Below are 23,799 nucleotides of genomic sequence, written 5' to 3' on the forward strand. Positions count from 1 at the left end.
CCAAACACCAACAAGACACTACTCTTGTTAGTATTATTGGATGTATATTCCCTACGAAGGACTATAACACAATTAAATTTTTGCCATACCTGAGACCATGCTGCATGGTTTTGAATTCATGATTATATCTTGCAACTTCTTCTTTCCAAAACTGCAGGAATGAGAGGTATCTTCTAAAAGTAATATAACAGCTTTCTTTAAGTAGTAAATTAAAATATAATGGACTTGTCAAACGTGTTGGTTTTGAATTTAGCTTAACTTTGTTGTCTTTTTGTAACAAACATGTAGACACAAGCGCCATACTTATATGTTGAGATGTAGAGAGAGAAGATATGATGTTGAGATGTAGAGAGAGAACATATGTAGAGACACGATAGGAAGAGAAGAGACACACCATATACACTCCCAAAGACTACATTATATTGATCAACATCTACATATATATAGGTGAGACCTAGTCTAAATAGGGTGAGCTATATATAGCTCCAACACCCTCACTCAAACAAAGATCTCTAGCTGCAGATGAAAAAACCCTTGGGAAACACAATAGAAAAACTTGAGCTCCTGTATACAAATGTACAAACATGATCAAGAAGGATTATTGTGCATGTAAAGTGAATCTGTGCATGTGAAGTGAAATTGAAAATGTATGTACAAAGATGACCAAGAGATCTGAGGTGTATGTGCGTATATGAAGTGTGGTGTCTACAAGGAGTATGTACAATGGCACTACAACGTCATAGTAGATTAATTTCCAAAGATTGAAGTTAAGACAACTCCAAGTTCCAAGCACAACAACAGAGTGAAGTGTGCTTCATTGAGTCCTTTAGTGAATATATCTGCAATCATCTCATCACTTGGACAATGTTCAATCATGATTGTGTCATTCTTTACTTCATATCGACCATAATAATAATGCACTACAATATGTTTAGACTTGTTATTGTTGAACATAGTCTTTATACTACAACAAAAAGGCCTCTTAGACGCACTTTTAGATATGATTTTCAAATTGAGAGAAAATCTTACAGGCGCGTCTCACCACAACACAAACGAGGCATAGATACGCATGTTAGACGTGCAAAGTTGGGTGTGTCTGTCATTGCGTCTATATGCGCGTGTAAAAGAGCGTGTAAATAGACGTGAATTTTGTGTCTATATATCTGCGTAAATAGACGCGTCTTCAGACGCGTAATTATTTAACCACCTAAAATTAAACTTAATATAATAAAAAAACCAGAGTTAATAATTATTTTTGCATTACTCTCTAATGAATGGCAATTCCTCCAGTTGACAAGCCTGATATAAGTAATTAGCGACAAGCGACAGAAATCTTATTATACAATTAGTAGCAAGCATTGCATGTATCTCGTAATTTCTCTACTTGAAGATGATAAAAAATACTTCCTTTTTATTATGAAAAATTCAATTTAGCTTTAAACTTGACTATTGATTCTTGAGTACGCATGATATTTTCCATAGAATTAAGAATACACATTGAATCATTAAGCAAATTAAGTATGTTATAGTGAATGATCCATCTCATCTTCAATGAGATCAATCCTTGCTAAACTATCTACTTCTAGGTCTATGTTACCAAGAGTAACGAAACAAATAAGTCTATCCCACTGTTAGATGTGTTGCTATATTGCTCAATAACTTCATCAATGTCATCAATCACATTATTGTCCTCTTCTGTGTTTCCTTGAACATCCTCGCGAGGTTTATCTTGTACTATGTCACGTATATCATCCATTATGGTGTCATCATGTACATCATTAATTGTTGGATTGTCATCTACTATCTCTATGTCGGTAATATTACCATATATTGGTTTTGAACGATTAGATATAGGGATGACATACCACCATCGGTTATTGTTTACCATTGGATGATACACAACCTGTATTTGAAAAAGAAAAGAAAAAAACTTAAATATTTATTATATTGTGTATATGTATCACATGTATACATATAAAAAATTTAGCTTTTGCATATATACCTGCTCGTATTGTTGAGGTAGTACTAATGTATCATTCTTGTTTTGGTGAAATTTTGTAAAGTCAATGATTACAAAACCACTTAGATGACGTCTGATTGTGCAATGCTCACCATTTGTTACTACTTCTTTAAACCACTTCACATCCAATACATATATAAAGAATCGTCTAAAGTCAAGCTTCAGAATATCTTGGATCAAGCCACACTAACCTTCCATGGTACCATTGGTATCCTCGAAGTGAGCAAGGACACCACAATCTTGGGTATTTCTCTTTTCATCTTTACGTTGAGTTCGAATATGTTTACCCTCACACCAAATAGCATTGAATAATGTGCACTAGTAGTAAAAGATAAAAGATCAAACATGTCAATTTTTTATATAAAATATAACTTATAGAAATAAATTAATTGATAGTATGTCTCACCTTTGATAAGCAACCTCGTGCGTATTCCCACTCTTCTTGAGATATATTGATTTCCTCCTCTTTTTCCATTCTCTCAATTTCCTCATGTAACCAATCTATATCAATATGACATGGGAGCTCATTTAGATGATCTGAAAATGAGACATTACGTCCATATCTGGTCCGAAATACTTGTGTTTTGCTTTTTCTTCTTGCCCTTGCTTCATTATATAGTGTCACTCATTTGCTCATTACATCATTATTGAGCACACAAAAACTATTTAACTTACGAAGTTCTTCTTTCGTTAGCACTTTACTCATTCCTTTTCTTTGAGGTATTATAGAGATCATCCTCAAGTCTTCATCATCTTTCCATAGTCGTGGTTGAGAGGGGTCCACTTCAGCAAGATATTCAGAGATATAAACAAGGGATGATTGCACTAACCAACCCTCAGCCATGCTTCCCTCAGGCCGTGCTTTTTGCCTCATAAAATATTTCAAGGTTTTCATGAAGTGCTCAAGAAAAAATATCCACCTTGCATGAACTGCCCCACAAAGTGTTATCTCATCAATCAAATGTACGAGTAAATGTAATTGAGTAGTTAAAATGGATCGAGAAAAAATTTCCTCCACCAAACAAACCACCTCAACAGATAATACTCGAGTATCTTGCAATGTGTTTGGATCAATTTTCTTCGAGCTCACGTATCTCTCAGGATGTATTTGACAATTTTTTATTTTTGTGTAGAAATTCAAAGATATATAATGAAAAAATACAATATATACACACCTCACAAGCTCTCCCATCTTGTAAATGATATCACGTCCATCTTTGGATACACAATGGGATATGCTAGTAGGAAGTACGAACTGAATGCAAACAATATTCATAGATCAAATGATTAGTTGAGGAAAAAGTCATCATACCCTAAAGTTTACACATAGTTACTCCACTAATTACTATATTCATGGTTAGAGATACCCTTACTTGAATCATTTTGTGCCAATCGTGGGACTTCAAACCAGATAGTTGCTCCACACCTCTTTTGTTTTTCTTTATGAAGGCTCCCTTAAGACATCTCATACATCCTGTGGGTATTCGAAAGCTACATATTTGTTCCTTTACTATTTTTTCCTCGTTCTTTTTTCTTTGACAATGATGCCAGTAGGCATATTACATGGTGGATTCCGTGCCACGGTGGATTCCGTGAGGTTTTACGGTGGATTCCGTAAGATTTTATAAACGGGCCTCATACACAAAGTGGATTCTTTGTGCGAGAAGTCGATGGGGATGCCTATCCTTTTCGGGCGTTTTGTTAATTTTATGTGTACATGGGTGATTTCATAGCGGGTGATTCCGCAAAATACATATTTAAATTAATAAATGTTTATGAGTTTAGAGAGCGCACTTGTGATAAATTAAGGTTAGAATTGATTTCTAACCAATTTATTTATGTAGCTGAAGACGCTAGGTATTCACTTTTGTCGGTTTAATTGTATTATTTTACTAATGATTGTGAATAATTCAGTTGATGTGTAGAGATAGCAGCGGTGGCAGTGGAAAGCATTGGAGGATAGCGTGTATTCAAGTTATCGTTAATATTTTGATGGGCACATACCTTAGGTATGGCGCCTACATTTTGTTGCGTTTATTTTATCAAAGCGCTTGATATTTATTTATTATTTTTGTGTACGCATGGGCGCACGATTTATATATTTGTATTGGACATTGTATTTGGGTACGCCTGAATTCTTGGGCGCCCATTAGCTTTAATTCTATTTGACACAAAAGCAAACTCAAAAGCTAAAGCATGCTATTTTGTAATTTGGGCTATTATTTGAGCTTGAAGATGATTAATATATGAAATACATGCTTTGTGGAGCGCTCACACAAGACATGGGGGGAGATTGCACCCAATTGGTCTCTTATTCATGTGGTGCAAGCTTTCTACATTGATTTGTGTGCAAAAAGTAAAGTTCTTTTGTTCTTGGGGATCTTCTGACGTCACTACGCGCGCTTACAGCATCCGATCTGTGTACCAGTGGTATCAGAGCGAAGCTAAGATCGAGAGCTTCCAATCGCTTACCATCTTGCGCGAAGGCGGAGCTCTTGGAATGAACGAGCTCTACAGTCAATTTCATCGCGAACGATCGATACTAGTGTGTTCATAGCAGTCAAGAATCCCCTTCTGCACTCTCTGATCGTGAAGGACCGGCCTGTGAAGATAGAGGACCACGTGGACATCTCCTTTATCAAGTCGTGAGTTAACAGTAAACTCCATAGCTCAAAGTCTTAAAGCTTTAGCTTAAAGCTTATTAAGCTTAGTAATAAGCTTATAAAAAAAAGCTTAATCCATGAAAACTGACGAACGATGGCAACGACATCATCTGGGCGGCGTCAAAACGGCCGAGGATATATTCATGTCCTAAAAATCCACGTTGGATCAAGAAGCCTAAAGCTCATAAATCCTCTAGGTTCTCCAAGTCACTACAACAAAAAGGCTCCATAGACGCGCTTGTAGATGCAATGTTTGAATTGTGTTTAAAAATATCAGGCACGTTTATTACCGCATCTACTAGCGCGTCTAAAATTTCGCTCTATAAGCGCGCATATAGACGCACATATACACCCGAATATAGATACTCATATAGATGCACTTATAGATGCGCATATACATGCGCACATAGATGTAATTTCACCTGTAAATTAGATGCAAATATAGACGCGCAAAACAGTGTGTGAAAAAAAAACCACATGCTCTATCTTTTTTTTCTCCCCCCATCAAATTTTATGTGTTTGGGAAAAACATAAGAACATTACTCAAGAATATTAGCTATACTTCTCATGCAATAACAAAACATACCTTATCTATGATGAGCCCCTTCTCGTAAAAGTCCATTGCAAAGAATGTGTAGTACCAGTATGAGAGATAAGTAATTTTACAAGATAGCTAATATAGCAAAAAAAAAGTGATTTTATAAGCTAGGATCCGTTACACTTAAGGTGCCATTGCATTGTAGTGAGTATTTCTATCTACATGTCTATTTGTTTGTCTCTCTATATGTTTCTATCTCTCTCTCTCTCTCTCTCTTTCTCTCTCTCACATTCTTTTTGCATATTTTGCACAATAAAGTTGTGCGTCTATCAGCGTGTGTACACTGCACGCTAGACGCGCTCCTACACGCGCTAGGTCCACAAAACTCAAAAAAAACCTCAGAGGAGGTGTGGTTGTTTAACGCGAGTGCGTCTACTATAGGTACGTCTACTCTATGGATCAGACGTGCTCTTACACGTGCCAACTCCACAAAACTCAAAAAAACCTAAGAGGTTTTATGAATCTTCAACACTTGCGAGTCTACGAGTGCGTCTACTCTGTATATCAAACGCGCTTGTAGACGCGAATTAGAAGTGAAGCACAAAATAAAACTAGGAAAAGCAAGCAACAACTAACATACCCAAAGCTAAGAAGGAACCAAAATACAACTCAGAGTAAACAGAGAGAGAGAGAGAGAGAGAGAGAGAGAGAGAGAGAAAAGAGGACTCACCTTGAATATTTATTGTGATGGGCAATAGCACAACTACAAACTCCTTCTCCTCCATCTCCTTGCTCTTTGGCTGTTCTCCTCGTCGCAACAAACATACCAAAAGCTAAGAAGGTAGAAAAATACAACTCAAAGCAAAGATAGAGAGACAAAGAGAGAGAGAGGAAGGGAGGGAGAGGGAGAGAGAGAGTTAGTGAGAGTGAGAGAGACAAGAAGGACTCACCTTGAATCGCTATTGTGATGGGCGGCAACAGGGCTACAAACTCCTTCTCCTCCCTCTCCTTTCTCTTTGCCTCTTGCTTCCTCCTCTCTTTACCCTTTCTTCTTTGCCTCTTTCTTTCTCCTCTCTGTGTCGTGCGTCTGTAAAAAAAAACCCAAAAGAAATGCAAGACAGGACTACTTTGAAAACAATGACACACCACCAATATTTTTTAAAATTTTAGTGTGCGTCTGTACACGCATCTGAAAGCGCGTGTATATAGAGCACGAATTGCGTCTATATACACGCACTTATAGGCACGCTTATATATGCACACTTAAACATGCCTGACTATGCGCGTGTACCAAGCGCGTCTATAACTACTGCTTGTTGTAGTGAGCCTACTAAATTCTGTAACTCACAGAAGTCATTAAAGACTCACTCCAACCACTCTCAAAGGGACAGTTCATATCTTGAAGCCTATGAACTAGTCTATTGCTCTCTGGTAGACTCTGTTCACACCTGCAGACTTGTTGAACCAGTTTCAACAAATACAGAAGATCATATGCAGTTCATACACAGTTTCTACGAAGACAACGAATACCGCAATCGCAAAAAGACAGACTATAAAAGCCAAATAAAATTTACATGTCTTGTATACCCGCCTTTGAGCTACGCTCATCCTGCTAATCAATTTTTCGAGGGTGTGAGGTCTTTTAGATTTTACAAGATGACTGAACAACACATGGACGATTTTATGGCTGAAGGTGATTCACCCAAACCAATGATGGAGCAAAATTTGGATTTGATTATGATGGAGCTCAATGAATAACAAGGAGCCTGAAAAGCTTTGTAAGTTCAATTGGCCAATTTGCAACGATCTACCACCGACCAAGATGGACCGCAACCCGAAGATCTTATACGACGTACCATTGATGCGACGCTTAAAGCCCAATCCATCTGCAAAGAAACAAAGATAAGTAAAAGAAACTTCAAATTTCGTACTTTCAATGAATCACGAGATGGAAAGACTGTACTTGCTTTTATCAGTCAATTTGACAATTACTTCCATGAAGAAACATATGCTGAGAATGAGAAAATTAAATGTGACACTAACCATTTAGTTGATCGAGCATCCTTATGGTGGACTGTGGTCCGCAAGAGTATTGATTGTCCCACTACTTGGAAGAGTTTCCAAAAAAAGTTTTTGCAAAATTTCCTTCCTCCTCAATTCCATGAAAAAGCCATCAAGCAATGGGATCTTCTACAGCAAAGAGATCGCAAACCTATTTCCCAATATACTAAACGTTTTTGGAATGCCCTATTGCAACTCCGAATGTTCGAAGATGTACTTGAAGCGACTCACAAACATAAGTTTATGTCTGGTCTACTTGGACATTACTACGCTGAAGTCAATATGTTTAAGCCAACAACCCTTGAAGATGCAATTTCCTTGGCTCATGACAGTGAAGATAAGATTCGCGAAAAAGACAAGTGACCACAGCAATTTCAAACAAATGGTAACTATGGTCCTAAATAATTCAATTCAAATTTTTGAAGATTCAATCAAAGTCGTTTTTTACCATCTTCATTCCATAAGTCTTGGACACAACCACCTGCTTTGCCATCAAATATAAATCCAAATCCTAAGCCATCCTCACAGCCAAATCCCAACATTCCTAAACTTCCTACCATTACCAATAATGTATCTAAAGCTAAACCCATAGTTTGATACAAATGCCATTAACCTCGACATCTAGCAGTCAATTGTCAAACCAAAAAGCCACCTGTCCGTATCAATTATCTTGGAGCAATGAAAGAAGAAGAATGTGAGAAAATGCTTGACTTTATGGAAGATGATGACGACATCGGTACTACTTCAGATACTTTGCCAAGCATACCAACTCCCCATTCTTTGTTAACAATGAAATGTTTTGTGCATGGCAAATAAAAGACTATTTTACATGATGATGATAGCAGACATGACTTTATTTCTGCAAAGTTAGTGAAAGAATTGAATTTACAAACTGTTTCTACACATTATCGCATTAAAGTTGCATTCCTACGCATAAGATATAATGGAACACAAGAGGTACATAATTTAGAAATTAAAATTGGTGAATTACTAAATGAAAAAATTTCCTAGTTGTACCTTTGCAATCTAGTGACATTATCTTAGGAATGCCTTGGCGTCATCAATATAATCCTGACATAGATTATTCTACGCATTCAATTGAAATTTATTTTCAAGAAAAATAAATCACATTGCATGGTATGCACGCTTCTAATAATTTTCCACTGCTTACTCATTCTCATGCTAAATGTACATTACGTAAAAGTAGCAAATCTTATTTAATATGGATGAATGAACTTCAAGTTAAAGAAAAACAAATGCATCCTAGGCATACACAATTCCTTGCCCAATTTCAAGATTGTTTTGCTCTTGATTTACCACCGGGACTACCACCTTAATGTCCTGAAGATCACAAAATAGATTTAATTTCTGGAACACAACCACCATGTAAAACACCATATAGACATAACTAAATTGAACAGAAAGAAATTCAAAATCAAACAGAAGAATTGTTTAACAGAGGACTAATTAGACCTAGTAGTTCTCCATTTAGTGCACATGTTTTATTAGTAAAGAAAAAAAATAATACTTATCGCATGTGCATTGATTATCGTGTCCTAAATAAAATTACTGTTAAGAATAGATATCCAATTCCTAGGATAGATGATCTTATGGATAAGTTACAAGGTTTTGCATATTCAGTAAGATAGATCTTAAATCTGGTTATCATCAACTAAGATTGGATAAATCTGATATATTCAAAACTGCATTTAGAACACAATTTAGACAGTATGAATTTTTAGTTATGCCTTTCGGTCAGCATTGTGTCATAGTATTCTTTGATGATATATTGTTATTCAGTAAAAATGAGAATGAGCATTATGAACATTTGTCTTTAGTTTTCAAGTTGTTAAAAGACAACAATGATATGCTAATCCAAAAAAGAGTGAATTCTTTCAAACAGAAATTGAATATCTAGGACATATTGTTTCATTAGAAGGTATTAAAGTCGACTCTAAAAAGATAGAAGCAATTTTAAATTGGCCCATATCCAAAAATGTGCATGAGTTATATTCTTTTCTAGGTCTTGCTAGTTTTTACAAAAAGTTTGTGAGAAATTTTTCATTACTTGCATTACCTTTGAAAAAACTTTTAAAGAATGATATTGTGTATAACTGGTCTGACAATCAACAAAAGTCATTTGATTTATTGAAACATGCATTAACCCATGCTCTTGTATTACAACTACCTGATTTCAATAGACCATTCTTTTTAGTAGTTACTAATGCTAGTGGATTTGGAATAGGAGCCATCCTTATGCAAGATAATCATCCATAGCCTACTCTAGTTATAAACTCAAACCATCTGAATTTAAATATTCTATATATGATAAAGAATTGCTAGCTGTAGTACAAGCTTTACGTCAATGAAAACATTATTTAATGGGATCTGAATTTATGATCAAAACTGACCAACAAAGCATTAGACATCTCCTTAGTCAACCCCAAATATCTGACCGACACATCAAATGGGTAGCTTTCATTCAAAGTTTTCATCCCCTTATACAATATCAACCAATAAAAGAGAATGTTGTAGCTAACGCTTTGAGTAGAAGACCGACAATTCATAATATTTCTGTGATATCATTTGATTCCCTTATCTCTATGAAAGATACTTATCATCAAGATCTTAATTTTCAAACTGATTGGAATAAATTAGTTACAAATAATTGGATTCTTATTGATTCACTGTCTTACAATAATGGATTCATGTTTTATGAAAAAAGATTGTGTGTAATAGTTCCATTTCGATTATTTGTTTTGAATGAAATTATTGTCCTCCATATCAAGGTTATAGAGGTATTATATCTACTTTGCATACATTAACTGAAGATTTTTATTGGCTACATATGGACACTGATGTATCTAACTTTGTATCTGAATGTTTAGTTTGTCAACGAGTTAAAAGACACCATGGTAAACAATATGGTTTATAAATGTCATTATCTATTCCATCACGACCATGGGAACAGGTTTCAATGGATTTTATTACTGGTTTACCTAACACTAAAGCTAACCATGATATGATTTGGACTGTTGTAGACAGGTTTAGCAAATAAGCATATCTTATTCCATGCAAGAAAACTTTAACTGCATCTCAAGCTGCTCAATTATTTTTGAAAACTGTTTTCACTAATCATGGTTTACCAAAAGTTATTCTTTTTTATCGTGATTCTAGATTCTGTAATAATTTTTAGATTACTTTGTTTGCTAACTTAGGAACAAATATCGATTTTTCATCTGCATTTCATCCTGAAATAAACAATCCAACAAAAGCTACCAACATTACTATTTTAGATCTTTTGCGTACTTACACTATTTCAAAACCACACACATGAGATACACATCTACATTTACTTCAGTTTGCATATAACAATACACCACATACAACTACAAAGAAAGCACCATTTGAAGTTATTTATGGATATAGATTGCCTACACCTGTTGCATCATTATCAAACAAAATTCAGACTGCTGATGATATTGCTAACATGCATACCACTATTTTTTATGAAGTTAAAGATACGATTGCCAAAGTCCAGCAATCATATACAAAACAAGAAAATAAGAAAAGACAACCTATGAGTTTTAAAGTTGATGATTATGTTTGGTTACGAATAGAAAAATGTAGATTACAAAGTATAGATAAACACCCAATTGTGAAATTAGCACCTAGATTCTATAGACCATTCAAGATCATACACAAAATAAATGACACTACATTTAAACTAAAATAACCACAACATTGAAAAATCCACAACACCTTTCATATCAGTTTATTACGACCATTTAGAGGTCAATTACCTGTACACCCTGTCTATGAAAACCCACCTTTGTCAAATGATAAGACTAAAATCCTTGAGCCTGAAACTATTATAGATCCTGAATTTATGACCACTAGAACTGGCCATAGATATTCTAGATATTTAGTCAAGTTTAAAAACCATCATGTTGAAGAGGCCCAATGGATGCACACTAGAGACTTAAATGCTTCCCCCACTCTATTAGCTCCACATTGAGCTAATAGCAATTGTGGACAATTGCTATCCCACCCCGAGGGTATGATGCCAGGAGGCATATTACACGATGGATTCTGTGCCACGGTGGATTCCGTAAGATTTTACAGTGGATTCTGTAAGATTTTATTAATGCGGCTTGTACACAAAGTGGATTCTTTGTGCGAGAAGTTGACGAGGACGTCTATGCTTTTCGAGCCTTTTGTTAATTTTATGTGTACATAGGTGATTCCATAACGGGTGATTCCGCAAAATACATATTTAAATTAATAAACGTTTATGAGTTCAAAGTGCGTACACGTGATAAATTAAGGTTAGGATTGATTTCTAACCAATTTATTTATATAGCTAAAGACTGCTAGATATTTACTTTTATCGATTTAATTGTATTATTTTACTAACGATTATGAATGCTTCAATTGATGTATAGAGATAGCAGCGGTAGCAGTGGAAAGCATTGGAGGATAGTATGTATTCAAGTTATCATTAATATTTTGATAAGCATATACCTTAGGCATGGCATCTATATTTTATCGTGCTTATTTATCAAAGCGCTTGATATTTATTTATTATTTTTGTATACGTATGGACGCACGATTTAGATATTTGTATTAGACATTGTATTTGGGTACGCCTAGCTTCTTGGACGCCCATTAGCTTTAATTCTCTTTTGCACAAAAGCAAACTTAAAAGCTAAAACATACTATTTTGTAATTTTGGCTATTATTTGAGCTTAAAGATGATTAATATATGAAATACATGCTTTGTGGAGCGCTCACACAAGGCATGGGGGATGATTGCACCCAATTGGTCTCTTGTTCATGTCGTGCAAGCTTTCTACATTGATTTCTGTGCAAAAAGTAGAGTTATTTTGTCCTTGGGAACCTTCTGATGCTCACTACGCGCACTGATGGCATCCGATCTGTGCACCAGACAACATCCAAGGTGCATGGTATAGCTCAATCTTTCCTCTTGGCCAATGCGTGGCCAGGCTCGTCTCATACGACCAATGTTACATAAATCCTCCCTTACATTGACTGAATCACGAGCCCCTATCAAGTGATCCCATAATGTAGATACAACATTTTTGAATATGTGCATAGGATCCAACTGGTGATTGATCTTGAGTTCAATTCAATACCAAAGACAAAAAAATATAGAGAACCTAATAAACAAACAATATATTATGTAAACAATTCATCATGCTAAATACTTTAAAGTCAATTGAGAGAAATGCACTTCTTACCGACTCATGCCGAGTGGAGGGTGGCTGTCGGCATTAATCCATCTCTCCTTTCAATGTCGAATGGTTAGAGATTGTGGAGTCATTCCATTAGTAGGGACAGCATATTTGGAATGGTCAATAGCAAGAAATCGATGATGATTGTCATAGATAACCTTCTTTAAACGTACTGACCTAGAGGAAACTAGAGAGGGACCGCAAATAGGACATGCATGATATCGTGATGTGATTAAACCTGAAAAAATAAGTGAATTAATAAAATGCAATTCATGCAAGTCTTGAATTTCAAATATAGAGTTATATACATATACCTGAACACTCTCCATATCCTGAAAAGTCATGCATGATCCATAATAACATGGCCTTCAACGTGAAATCTCTAGTATCTTGCACCTCAATACCTTCCCATAACATTTCTAACTCTTCAATCAAAGTCTCTAAGAAATGTCCATGTTTTTTACCTTGTGCTTTCCAGGAATCAGAAGGGACAACATTACATGTCCCTTTTTAATTGCCATGGATGGAGGAATATTATAGTTCACTAATACCACTGGCCATACACTGTATGATGTGCTTTTGATGCCAAATGGATTGATTCCATCCATATCTAAACCAAATCTCAAATTTCGTGGCTCTTCTTTGAAAACGGGCCACAAATTATCTATATCTTGCCATGCCAGTGTGTCTGTATGGATTCTCCATTTTCCATCACTTGAACGATGACTAGCATGCCATGACATGAGCTTTCCAATAGACTTACACTTGAATATAAATTGAATACGTGAAACAATAAAAAAATATCGCAACACCTTACGAGACATATCCATTGACTTCATTTCCACTTCGTATCTTGATTCTCCACAAACAAGACACTCTCATGCGAACTCATGAATCCCATGAAATAAGACACAATCATTGACACATGCATGGATCTTGACATAATTGAGACCTCCCAGAGATGTCAAGTAATGTCTTGCTCTCTCTTAGTTGGCAAATTGTTTTCTTTTGGAAGCATTTGTGATAATAACCTACATATAGTTTTAAAAGTGAGTTAAAAAATCACCAACATATATTTGTGTCTGATTTCAAAATAGAACAATTAATATTGTGATTCATAAGCCAAACTGAATTGATAGCTACTTCAATAACGCATTCAAACTGACATTACTCCATCCATAAATTGTTTACAAGCTAAGTATCTCGAGGGACGCATAACGGAGTACGTACTCAATCTCCACTCTTCTTGAAAACTCTACCTCCTCACGTCGACGTTTTACAGCCTCTCGACGCCCGAGAGGGAGCATCTGAGGATGTGGCACCGCATCCTACTCAACCAAAAAAGAGAGTTTCATGTGCATTGATATATATTGAGTAACATAGACTAGCAATCTTAGTGTTAAAAAAAAACAATGAATACCGGTGATTTTTCTCGGTCCCATTCTCCATACATGCTGAGGTGTGACATTGCAACTCGACGTGCTCAAAAAATACACCCTCGACAACGATCACACATATATTTAATTTTTCGTCGTAGCCATGCATCTTGATTATGAAGACGTAATGTTTCATCCTCACTCGAGGATATGCTCATTGACTCATCAGTATGCACCGCACTAGATGATGAAGACGACGTGATTAAACCTAATTTATGACATCAAAATATTTGTCATTCATATGTTTACATAAAAACTTCAAGCTGGTATATTATTTATTCTGAGATCTCAATTTTAAATACACAAAACTTATCATAAATATATAAAAACTTATGATGAGAACTTACTATCAAAACTTATCTTAAGAACAAAAAATCATGATAAAAGCTAAATGTACGTCTATATCTGCGTTTATCTACGCGTCTAAATCTGCGTCTATTTGTGTGTCTAACTTCGCGTCTATACGCGCGTTTACGTAAATGTAGACGCGCATATGCATGCGAAAATAGACGCAAATGTCAAAATTCAAAAGACACTTGAATCGTTTCTTTTCAAACTGTCTTTCCTTTCCTGCGTTTTTTGCGCGTTTTGAAGCTCGAGTTTAGCTCATGCAATCTCTTCATGCCTTACCTCCTCATGACTCGCCTCTTCTTTCACTTCAAAGAGACAAGAGGGAAAAAAGGAAAGCCAAGGAGAGGAAGAAAGAGAGAACAAAAGAGAGGAGAACAAGAAGCAAAGGGAGAAGACAACAAGCAACAAGCAAGGATCAAGAGAGTAACTCACCAAGGAGAGAAAGAAGAAGGAAAAAGCGCCACCACCGACCACACCAAACACCCAAGGTGAGTTCTCTCTCTCTCTCTCTCTCTCTCTCTCTCTCTCTCTCTCTCTATGTATTAGGATCTATGATTGCATTTTTTATAGCACAAATAAATCATGAATGGCGGTCGTCGGACTGAAATCAGCCAACTAAGCGCGTTTGCCAGCGCATCTACATTTCAGTACAGACACAGGGATGTATGCGAAGCTATGTTTGCTGTCATTGCGTCTGCGGCCGCGTCTCATAGCGCGTGTATTCTACATCAGATGCGAGAATATATGCGCTCTGCACAGAAGAAGCTTTGACTTCAGAGTCGCATCTCTAGGTGCGTGTATCCTGCATGTGAGACGCGGGAATACGCACACCTTGCCCAAAATCTCACACACGAGGATACACGCGTACAAAGAAGCATTGACTCTAGAATTGCATCTGATAGCGCGTCTATGCTGCATCTCAGATGCAGATATACATGCTTTCTAACCAGAGGGTTGACTTCAGGGATGCGTCTGAGAGCGCATCTATCCTACATTTTAGACGCGATTATACAAGCGCCAACCAGCTCTGATAAAAAACAACTTTTTACTTCTAGAATTGTACGAATTTGTCTTTTTCTTATGTTTTTTTTGTAGATATCGCATCCTGGTTCATCTAGCAATGACCCGGATTTGGATCGCATGAAAGATAAATTGGGCTTGTTCAGTAGAGGGATCAATGCATTTTTTGGAGGTTTTCCTAGTAAGGAAGACTTTATGGGAGAGATGACTAGACACCTTGGCCGCTCTCCCATAGTAGATGAGGTGTTTAGCATCATGTCTAGAACGCCTCTAACATCTTTGCCTCGCACTGCTTCCCAAACACCAAATGTCCAAACTCCAATTGCAGGTACTCCATGTGCAGCACCTGTACATGCATCGGCTAAAGCACAAGCGTCAGCTGACGCACGTGCATTTGCAGAAGCAAGTGCATCCAGCGAGGCAGAGGGTAGTCGACAGAGAGGGAGGAGGAAGAGTCAAGGGGGAAGACGAGGCTTGTGTGGGGGTTGCCTAGGAGGTGGCGAGCGATCACCCTCACCAGAAGATCACGTAGAGGAGCCTGTACGCCAATACTATACAGTTATAGATACTCCTGGAATCTTCCATGATGATGAAGGAAGGGATATAATGGCGTACATGAGGAGCGTCGTACATGCGATGTATAAAGATTGTTTCGTTCTCTTCAACAAGTAGAAAAGCGGCTTGTGGGAGGAGGTGTTGAGGACAGTCCATAGGAGGTACCCAAATCCTGAGGGTCAGCGATTCTTGGATGATTAGGGACACACAAAAGTGAGGGATTTGCTTCACAACAAAAGATCCCACCTCATAACACATGCCAGGGAGTCACTGCAGAGACAGGAGGAGGGACGTGGAGCCTATAGCCAACCACCTATGTGCCACCGCATAGAGTGGAAGAAAGCCAAGAAGAAAGTAGCAGAGAAAGTGAAGAGTCGCCAGCACGGAGAGGCGTGACACATCCAAATGGAAACCATAAGATCGTCGCATTACAGATCGGGCGATAGAGAATCATGGGAGGCAGAGTTTGTAAGTATATTTCTATTTCTAGTTTTTTAAAATTTATATTTCTTTCAATTCTTTATATAATTTGTTCTAATACATTGTGTCTCATAATTATTTGTATATATATCATAATTGTTTTGCAAACTACTATCGTTGGTAGGATACCTACTCCTAGAGAGCTAGGTTACTGTCGAGGCCATAACCGTGCAGCCACATGGCTCCACTTCTATGAGAAGGGTCTCATCACTGAGAAGCAATACAACTGGGCTATGAGGATTCGACAGCTAGAGGACGTATGTTTTTCTTACTTTCCTATTAAAAGTATAGCTAATTATGACTTTTTCTTTGCAATTGTACGTAAGCAACCTTGATCTTTTGTATGTCTCGAGGGATGCATAAAGAACGGAGTACGTACAACCTTCATACAACGCAGTAGATGACGCTACGTATAGTGGATCATTTGGCTTCGTAGAGTGACATTATCCCTGAACGGCTGCAAAAATAGATGGTGTACCATGTTGTCCAAAATCTCATCCTCTACAACTTGATGAGGCATTTCATGAGGGCTACTATCATGGTCGCTAGTCTCCACTCTTCTTGAAGACTTTGCCTCCTCACGTCGATGTTTTGCAGCCTCTCAACGCTCGGGAGGGAACATCTGAGGATGTGGCACCGCATCCTGCTCAACCACAAAAGGGAGTTTCATGTACGTTGATATATATTGAGTAACATAGACTAGCAATCTTAGTGTTTAAAAAAAAACAATGAATACCGGTGATTTTTCTCGGTCCCATTCTCCATACATGCTGAGGTGTGACATTACAACTCGACGTGCTCAAAAAATACACCCTCGACAACGATCACATGCATTTAATTTTTCGTGGTAACCATGCATCTCGATTATGAAGACGTAATGTTTCATCCTCACTTGAGGATGTGCTCGTTGACTCATAATACAATATTAGTGAGTTTGGGAATCTCCCAATTCCCATTTTTTGAATACTAAAAAGATGGCATCCAGAAAACATGCCCATAAGTTTCTCAAAACCATATGATATGACATATCATTGGAAAGCGCTTGAAAAATGGAATCTATTGAGCTATAGACCGCTCGATTTGGAGTTATAGTGTCCAAGTTATGGCAAAACCAAAGATTTGACCATGTGTCCCAAACTTATGGAAAATTCCCATATTCCCCAATATGGTGTTTGATCAGTATGCACCGCACTAGGTGATGATGACATGATTAAACCTAATTCATGACAACATCAAAATATTTGTTATTCATATGTTTACATAAAAACTTCAAGCTGACGTATGAATTATTCTAAGATCTCAATTTTAAATACACAAAACTTATCTTAAAAACAAAAATTCATGATAAAAGCTAAATGCGAGTCTATATCTGCGTTTACCTACGCGTCTAAATCTGCATCTATTTGCACGTCTAACTTCACATCTATACATGCATTTACGTAAACGTAGATGTGCATATACACACGAAAATAGACATAAATGTCAAAATTCAAAAGATGCTTGAATCATTTCTTTTCAAACTACGCCTTTCCTTTCCTGTGTTTTTTGCGTGTTCTGAAGCTCGAGTTTAGCCGACATGCAGTCTCTTCATACCTCACCTCCTCATGACTCACCTCTTCTTTCACATCAAAGAGATAAGAGGGGAAAAAGAAAATCCAAGGAGAGGAAGAAAGAGAGAACAAGAGAGAGGAGAACAAGAGGAAGAAGAAGCAAAGGAAGGAAACAACAAGCAGCAAGCAAGCATCAAGGAAGAGTAACTCACCAAGGAGAGAAAGAAGGATAAGGAAGAAGCGCCACCACCCGCCACACTAAACACCCAAGGCGAGTCCTCTCTCTCTCTCTCTCTCTGTGTATTAGGATCTATGATTGCATTTCGTATAGCACAAATAAAACATGAATGGCAATCATCGGACTGAAATCAGCCAACTGAGCGCGTTTGCTAGCGCGTCTACATTTCAGTACAGACGCAAGGATAAACGCGAAGCTATGTTTGCTGTCATTGCGTCTGCGGCCGCATCTCATAGCGCGTGTATTCTGCATCTGAGACGCGAGAATACACGCGCTCTACACAGAAGAAGCTTTGACTTCAGAATCGCGTCTCCAGGCGCCTATATCCTGCATGTGAGACGCAATAATACACATGCCCTGCCCAGAATCTTTGACTTTAGAGTCGCATCTCCAGGTGCGTGTATTCTGCATTTCACACGCGAGAATATACGCACGCAAAAAGCATTGACTCTAGAATTGCATCTGATAGCGCATCTATGATGTATCTCAAATGCGGATATACACGCGCTCTGACCAGACAGAGGGTTGACTTCAGGGATGCATCTGAGAGCGTGTTTATCCTGCATTTTAGACGCAATTATACACGTGCCAGCCAGCTTTGATAAAAAATAAATTTTTATTTCTAAAATTGTACGAATTTGTCTTTTTCTTGTGTTTTTTTTGCAGATGTTGCATCCTGGTTCATTTAGCAATGACCCGAATTTGGATCGCATGAATGATACATTGGGCTTGTTCGACAGACGGATCAATGCATTTTTTGGAGGTTTTTCTAGTAAGAAAGACTTCATGGGAGAGATGACCATATACCTTGGCCGCTCTCTCACAGGTAGACGAGGTGGTCAGCCTCATGTCTGGAAGGCCTCTAACGTCTTTGCCTAGCACTGCTTCCCAAATACCAAATGTCCAAAATCCAATTGCAGGTACTCCACGTGCAGCACCTGTACATGCATCGGCTGAAGCACAAGCGTCAATCGACGCATGTGCATTTGCAGAAGCACGTGCATACAGCGAGGCAGAGGGTAGTCGACAAAGACGGAGGAGGGAGAGTCGAGGGGAAGGAAGAGGCTTGTGTGGGGGCTTCCTAGGAGGTGGAGAGCGATCACCCTTACCAGAAGATCACGTAGAGAAGCCTATACACCGGTACTATAGAGTCACAGATACAGGTGGCATCTTCCATGATGATCAAGGAAGGGATATAATGGCGTACATGAGGAGCGTCGTACATGCGACGTATAAAGATTGTTTCGTTTACTTCAAGAATCAGAAAAGCAGCTTGTGGGAGGAGGTGTTGAGAGCAGTCTATAGGAGATACCCAAATCCTGAGGGTCAACGATTCTTGGATGATTAGGGATGCACAAAAGTAAGGGATTTGCTTCATAACAAAAGATCCCACCTCATGACACGCACCAGGAAGTCACTGCGGAGACAAGAGGAGGGGCGTGGAGCCTATAGCCAACAACCTATGGGCCGCCGCATAGAGTGGAAGAAAGCCAAGAAGAAAGCACCAGAGAAAGTGAAGTCGCCCGCACGCAAAGGCACGACGCATCCAAATGAAACCCATGGGATCATCGTATTATGGATCGGGCGGCAAAGAATCGTGAGAGGTAGAGTTTATAAGTATATTTTCATTTCTAGTTTTTTAAAATTTATATTTCTTTCAATTCTTTATATAATTTGTTCTAATACATTGTGTCTCATAATTATTTGTATATATCATAATTGTTTTGCAGACTACTATCGTTGGTGGGATATCTACTCTTAGAGAGGTAGGTTACCATCGAGTCCATAACCGCACAGCCACATGGCTTCACTTCTATGAGGAGGGTCTCATCACTAAGGAGCAATACAAGTGGGCTATGAGGATTCGACAGCCAGAGGAGGTATGTTTTTCTTACTTTCCTATTAAAAATATAGCTAATTATAACTTTTTCTCCACCATGTGTACGTAAGCAACCTTGATCTTTTGTGTGTATAGGTGAACCCTGATGTGGAGCATAGCGAGGAGGGAAATAGCAATGCTAGTAGCCATGGTGGTGCTAGCGAAGATGTTTCTTCTTCAGATTTATAGAGGAGCACCATACCTCCTCTATGGCCTTGTTTTCTTGTATATCTATTATCCGTCTTTGAGCCTACTGCTTGCGGCCACACTTTAGGTCGCAAGCACTTAAACTCCCCATGTAAATGTGTTTTATTTTGTTTTTAATTCTCGTGCTTTCAGATCCATTGTGTTTTTTCTAAATGTATAATTTGATGTATGGGAGGGAAAAAAAAAACCAGTGAGCATGTGGTTGCTAAAAAAACCAAAGCACATGTGGTTGCATGCGCGTCTATCTGTGCATCTAAATTGCAAAAAACGCGCGTTTATAAGAGCGTCTAAAATGCAGAGTATATGCGCTATATAATTCAAATTTTAAAAAAAATATATCTTTTTTTTTAAAACGAGATTTTTTGTTTTGAGTTCACGTCTATAGACACATGTAAAAGCACGTCTATGAGCGTGTATATATTCGTCTAATTTGCCATGTAGACGCGCTGGTAGACAGAAAAAAAAATTAAATAAATAACAAATTTTTTTTATGCGCTTGTATTCATGCATGTATATGCGCATCTATTTCTGCGTGTAAATTTCTTCATACATGCGACTATAGATGCGAGTTTATAGACGCGCAAATAGATGCGCGGGTAGACACCCCTGTAAGATTTTCTCTCAATTCAAAAATTGCTTCTAAAAGAGTGTCTAAGAGACCTTTTTGTTATAGTGTCTACCCGCCCGTCTATTTGCGCGTCTACAAACTCGCGTTTATAGTCGCATGTATAAAGAAATTTACACACAGAAAGATGCACAATAGACGCGCATATATAGCGTGAATACAAGTGTATAAAAAAACCAAAATTGTTATTTTTGTAATTTCTTTTGTGCGTCTACCAGTGCGTCTACATGGCAAATTAGACAGGCATATAGGCACACCCATAGACGCGCTTTTACAAGCGCCCATAGACGCGAATGCAAAAAAAAAAATCTCCTTTATTTAAAAAAGATATTTAATTTTTTTCTAAATTTGAATTATGTAGAAAGTGTATGAGTACGTGTACTCTACAATTTAGACGCGCTTATAAACACGCGTTTTCGACAATTTAGATGCGCAAAACAAAACTGGAAAAACAAAACCAGAGAGCTCTCTGGTTTTTTTCCCCCTCCCATACAACAAATTGTGCATTTGGAAAAAATACAATGAATCTGAAAGCAGAGAATTGAAAACAAAAATCCATGTATTCATTATAGATAAAATGCATTTACATGGGGAGTTTAAGTGCTTGGTGCGTCTCGCATCTGCGTGCTGGCGACTCTTCACTTTCTCTATTGCTTTCTTCTTGGCTTTCTTCCATTCTATGCAGTGGCACATAGGTGGTTGGCTATAGGCTCCATGCCCCTCCTCCTGTCTCCGCAGTGACTCCCTGGCACGTGTCACGAGGTGTGATCATTTGTTGTGAAACAAATCCCTCACTTCTGTGCATCCCCAATCATCCGAGAATTGCTGACCCTCAGGATTTGGGTATCTCCTATGGAGTGCCCTCAACACCTCCTCCCACAAGTCACTTTTCTGATTCTTGAAGTAAACGAAACAATCTTTATACGTCGTATGCACAACGCTCCTCATGTACGTCATTACATTCCTTCCTTCATCATCATGGAAGATGCCACCGGTATGTGTAACTCTATAGTACTGCCGTACAGTCTCCTCTATGTGATCTTCTGGTGAGGGTGATCGCTCGCTACCTCCTAGGCAATCCCCACACAAGCCTCGTCCTCCCCCTCGACTCTCCCTCGTCCCTCTGTCGACTACCCTCTGTCTCGCTGGATGCACGTACTTCTGTAAATGCACATGCGTTGAGCTGATGCTTGTGCTTCAGTCGATGCATGTACATGTGTTGTACGTGGAGTACCTATAATTGGAGTTTGGACATTTGGTGTTTGGGTAGCACTGCCAGGCAAAGACATCAGAGGCGTTTCAGACATGACACTAAACACCTCGTCTGCTATGGGAGAGCGACCAAGGTGTCTGGTCATCTCTCCCATGAAGTCTTCCTTACTAGAAAAACCTTCAAAAAAAGTATTGACCCCTCTGTCGAACAAGCCCAATGTATCATTCATGCGATCCAAATCCGGGTCATTGCTAGATGAACCAGGATGCGCCATCTGCAAAATACACACACGAAAAAGACAAATTAGTAGAATTTTAAAAATAAAAATTTATTTTTTATCAGAGCTGACCGGCGCGTATATAATTGCGTCTAAAATGCAGGATAGACGTGCTCTCAGACGCATCCCTGAAGTCAACCCTCTGGTCAGAGCGTGTGTATATCCGCATCTGAGATGCAGCATAAACGCGCTATCAGATGCGATTTTAGAGTCAATGTTCTAGGTGCGTGTGTATCCTCGCGTCTGGAATGCAAAATACACGCGCTTGGAGATGCGACTCTGAAGTCAAAGCTTTTGGGCAAGGCACGTGTATTTCCACGTCTCACATGCAGGATACACGCACCTAGAGATGCGACTCTTAAGTCAAAGCTTCTTCTGTGCAGAGCGCGTATATTCTCGTCTCAGACGTAGAATACACGCGCTATGAGACGCGGCCTCAGACGCAATGACAACAAACATAGCTTCGCGTCTATCCTTGCGTCTGTACTGAAATGTAGACGCACTGGCAAACGCGCTCAGTCCGCTGATTTCAGTCCAACGACTGCCATTCATGATTTATTTATGCTATAAAAATGCAATCATAGATCCTAATACATAGAGAGAGAAAGAGAGAGAGAGGGAGGGAGAGAGGACTCACCTTGGGTGTTTGGTGTGGCGGGTGGTGCGCTTCTTCCTTCTCCTTCTTCCTCTCCTTGGTGAGTTACTCTCCCTTAATGCTTGCTTGCTGCTTCTTGACTCCTCCCTTTGCTTCTTCTTCCTCTTGTTCTCCTCTCTCTTTCTTCCTCTCCTTGGCTTTCCTTTTTCCCCTCTTGTCCCTTTGAAGTGAAAGAAGAGGTGAGTTATGAGGAGGTGAGGCATGAAGAGACTGCATGTCGGCTAAACGCGAGTTTCAAAACGTGCAAAAAATGCAAGAAAGTAAAGGTGCAGTTTGAAAAGAAATGATTCAAGTATCTTTAGAATTTTGACGTTTGCGTCTATTTCTCATAGCATCTGAGGGTGCGTCTTAGTGCGCGTGTGCTCTGCAGTCTACACGCGATGATACACGCACTGCACTGAAGGTTGACCTGCAATCTATACGCGATTATACGCGCCCATTGACCTGGAATGTGCATCTAACAGCGCGTCTGTGCTGCATCTTAGATGCGCAGATAGACGAGCTGGATAGAAGGTTCACTCTAGAGCGCGTTTGAGGGCGCGTCTAACCTGCAATTTAGACGCGGGGATACACGCGCCAGGTCTCCCAGTTCTAATAGTAAACAATATATTTTTGCAATGATGAATGTGACCAATCCCATGTTTGTGTTTATCAGTTTTCTTGTTTAAGAGAAGCATTAGCACTTAAGTGTTATGCTTAATGTCTAAAGAAAGCTCTTTGAAAATGTAGATAATATATGATTTTTTATATGCAAATAAATGTCTTTTTTCTATGTT

General features: G+C 38.4%; 1 protein-coding gene across 1 annotated transcript in view; it reads right to left on the reverse strand.

The window, feature by feature from the left end:
- Positions 1-23,799, reverse strand: part of LOC148013962 (agamous-like MADS-box protein AGL11) — a 177,298-nt gene that overhangs the window by 745 nt on the left and 152,754 nt on the right. Inside the window, exon 4 of the mRNA XM_087666500.1 lies at positions 90-151. Within this exon, the coding sequence (XP_087522626.1) occupies positions 90-151 (62 nt within the window). The remainder of the gene's footprint in view (positions 1-89; positions 152-23,799) is intronic.

The sequence above is a fragment of the Lygodium microphyllum genome, chromosome 25, assembly GCF_053477565.2.
Source record: "Lygodium microphyllum isolate KBCC chromosome 25, Lygodium_microphyllum_v1.1.10, whole genome shotgun sequence".
NCBI classification, from domain to species: domain Eukaryota; kingdom Viridiplantae; phylum Streptophyta; class Polypodiopsida; order Schizaeales; family Lygodiaceae; genus Lygodium; species Lygodium microphyllum.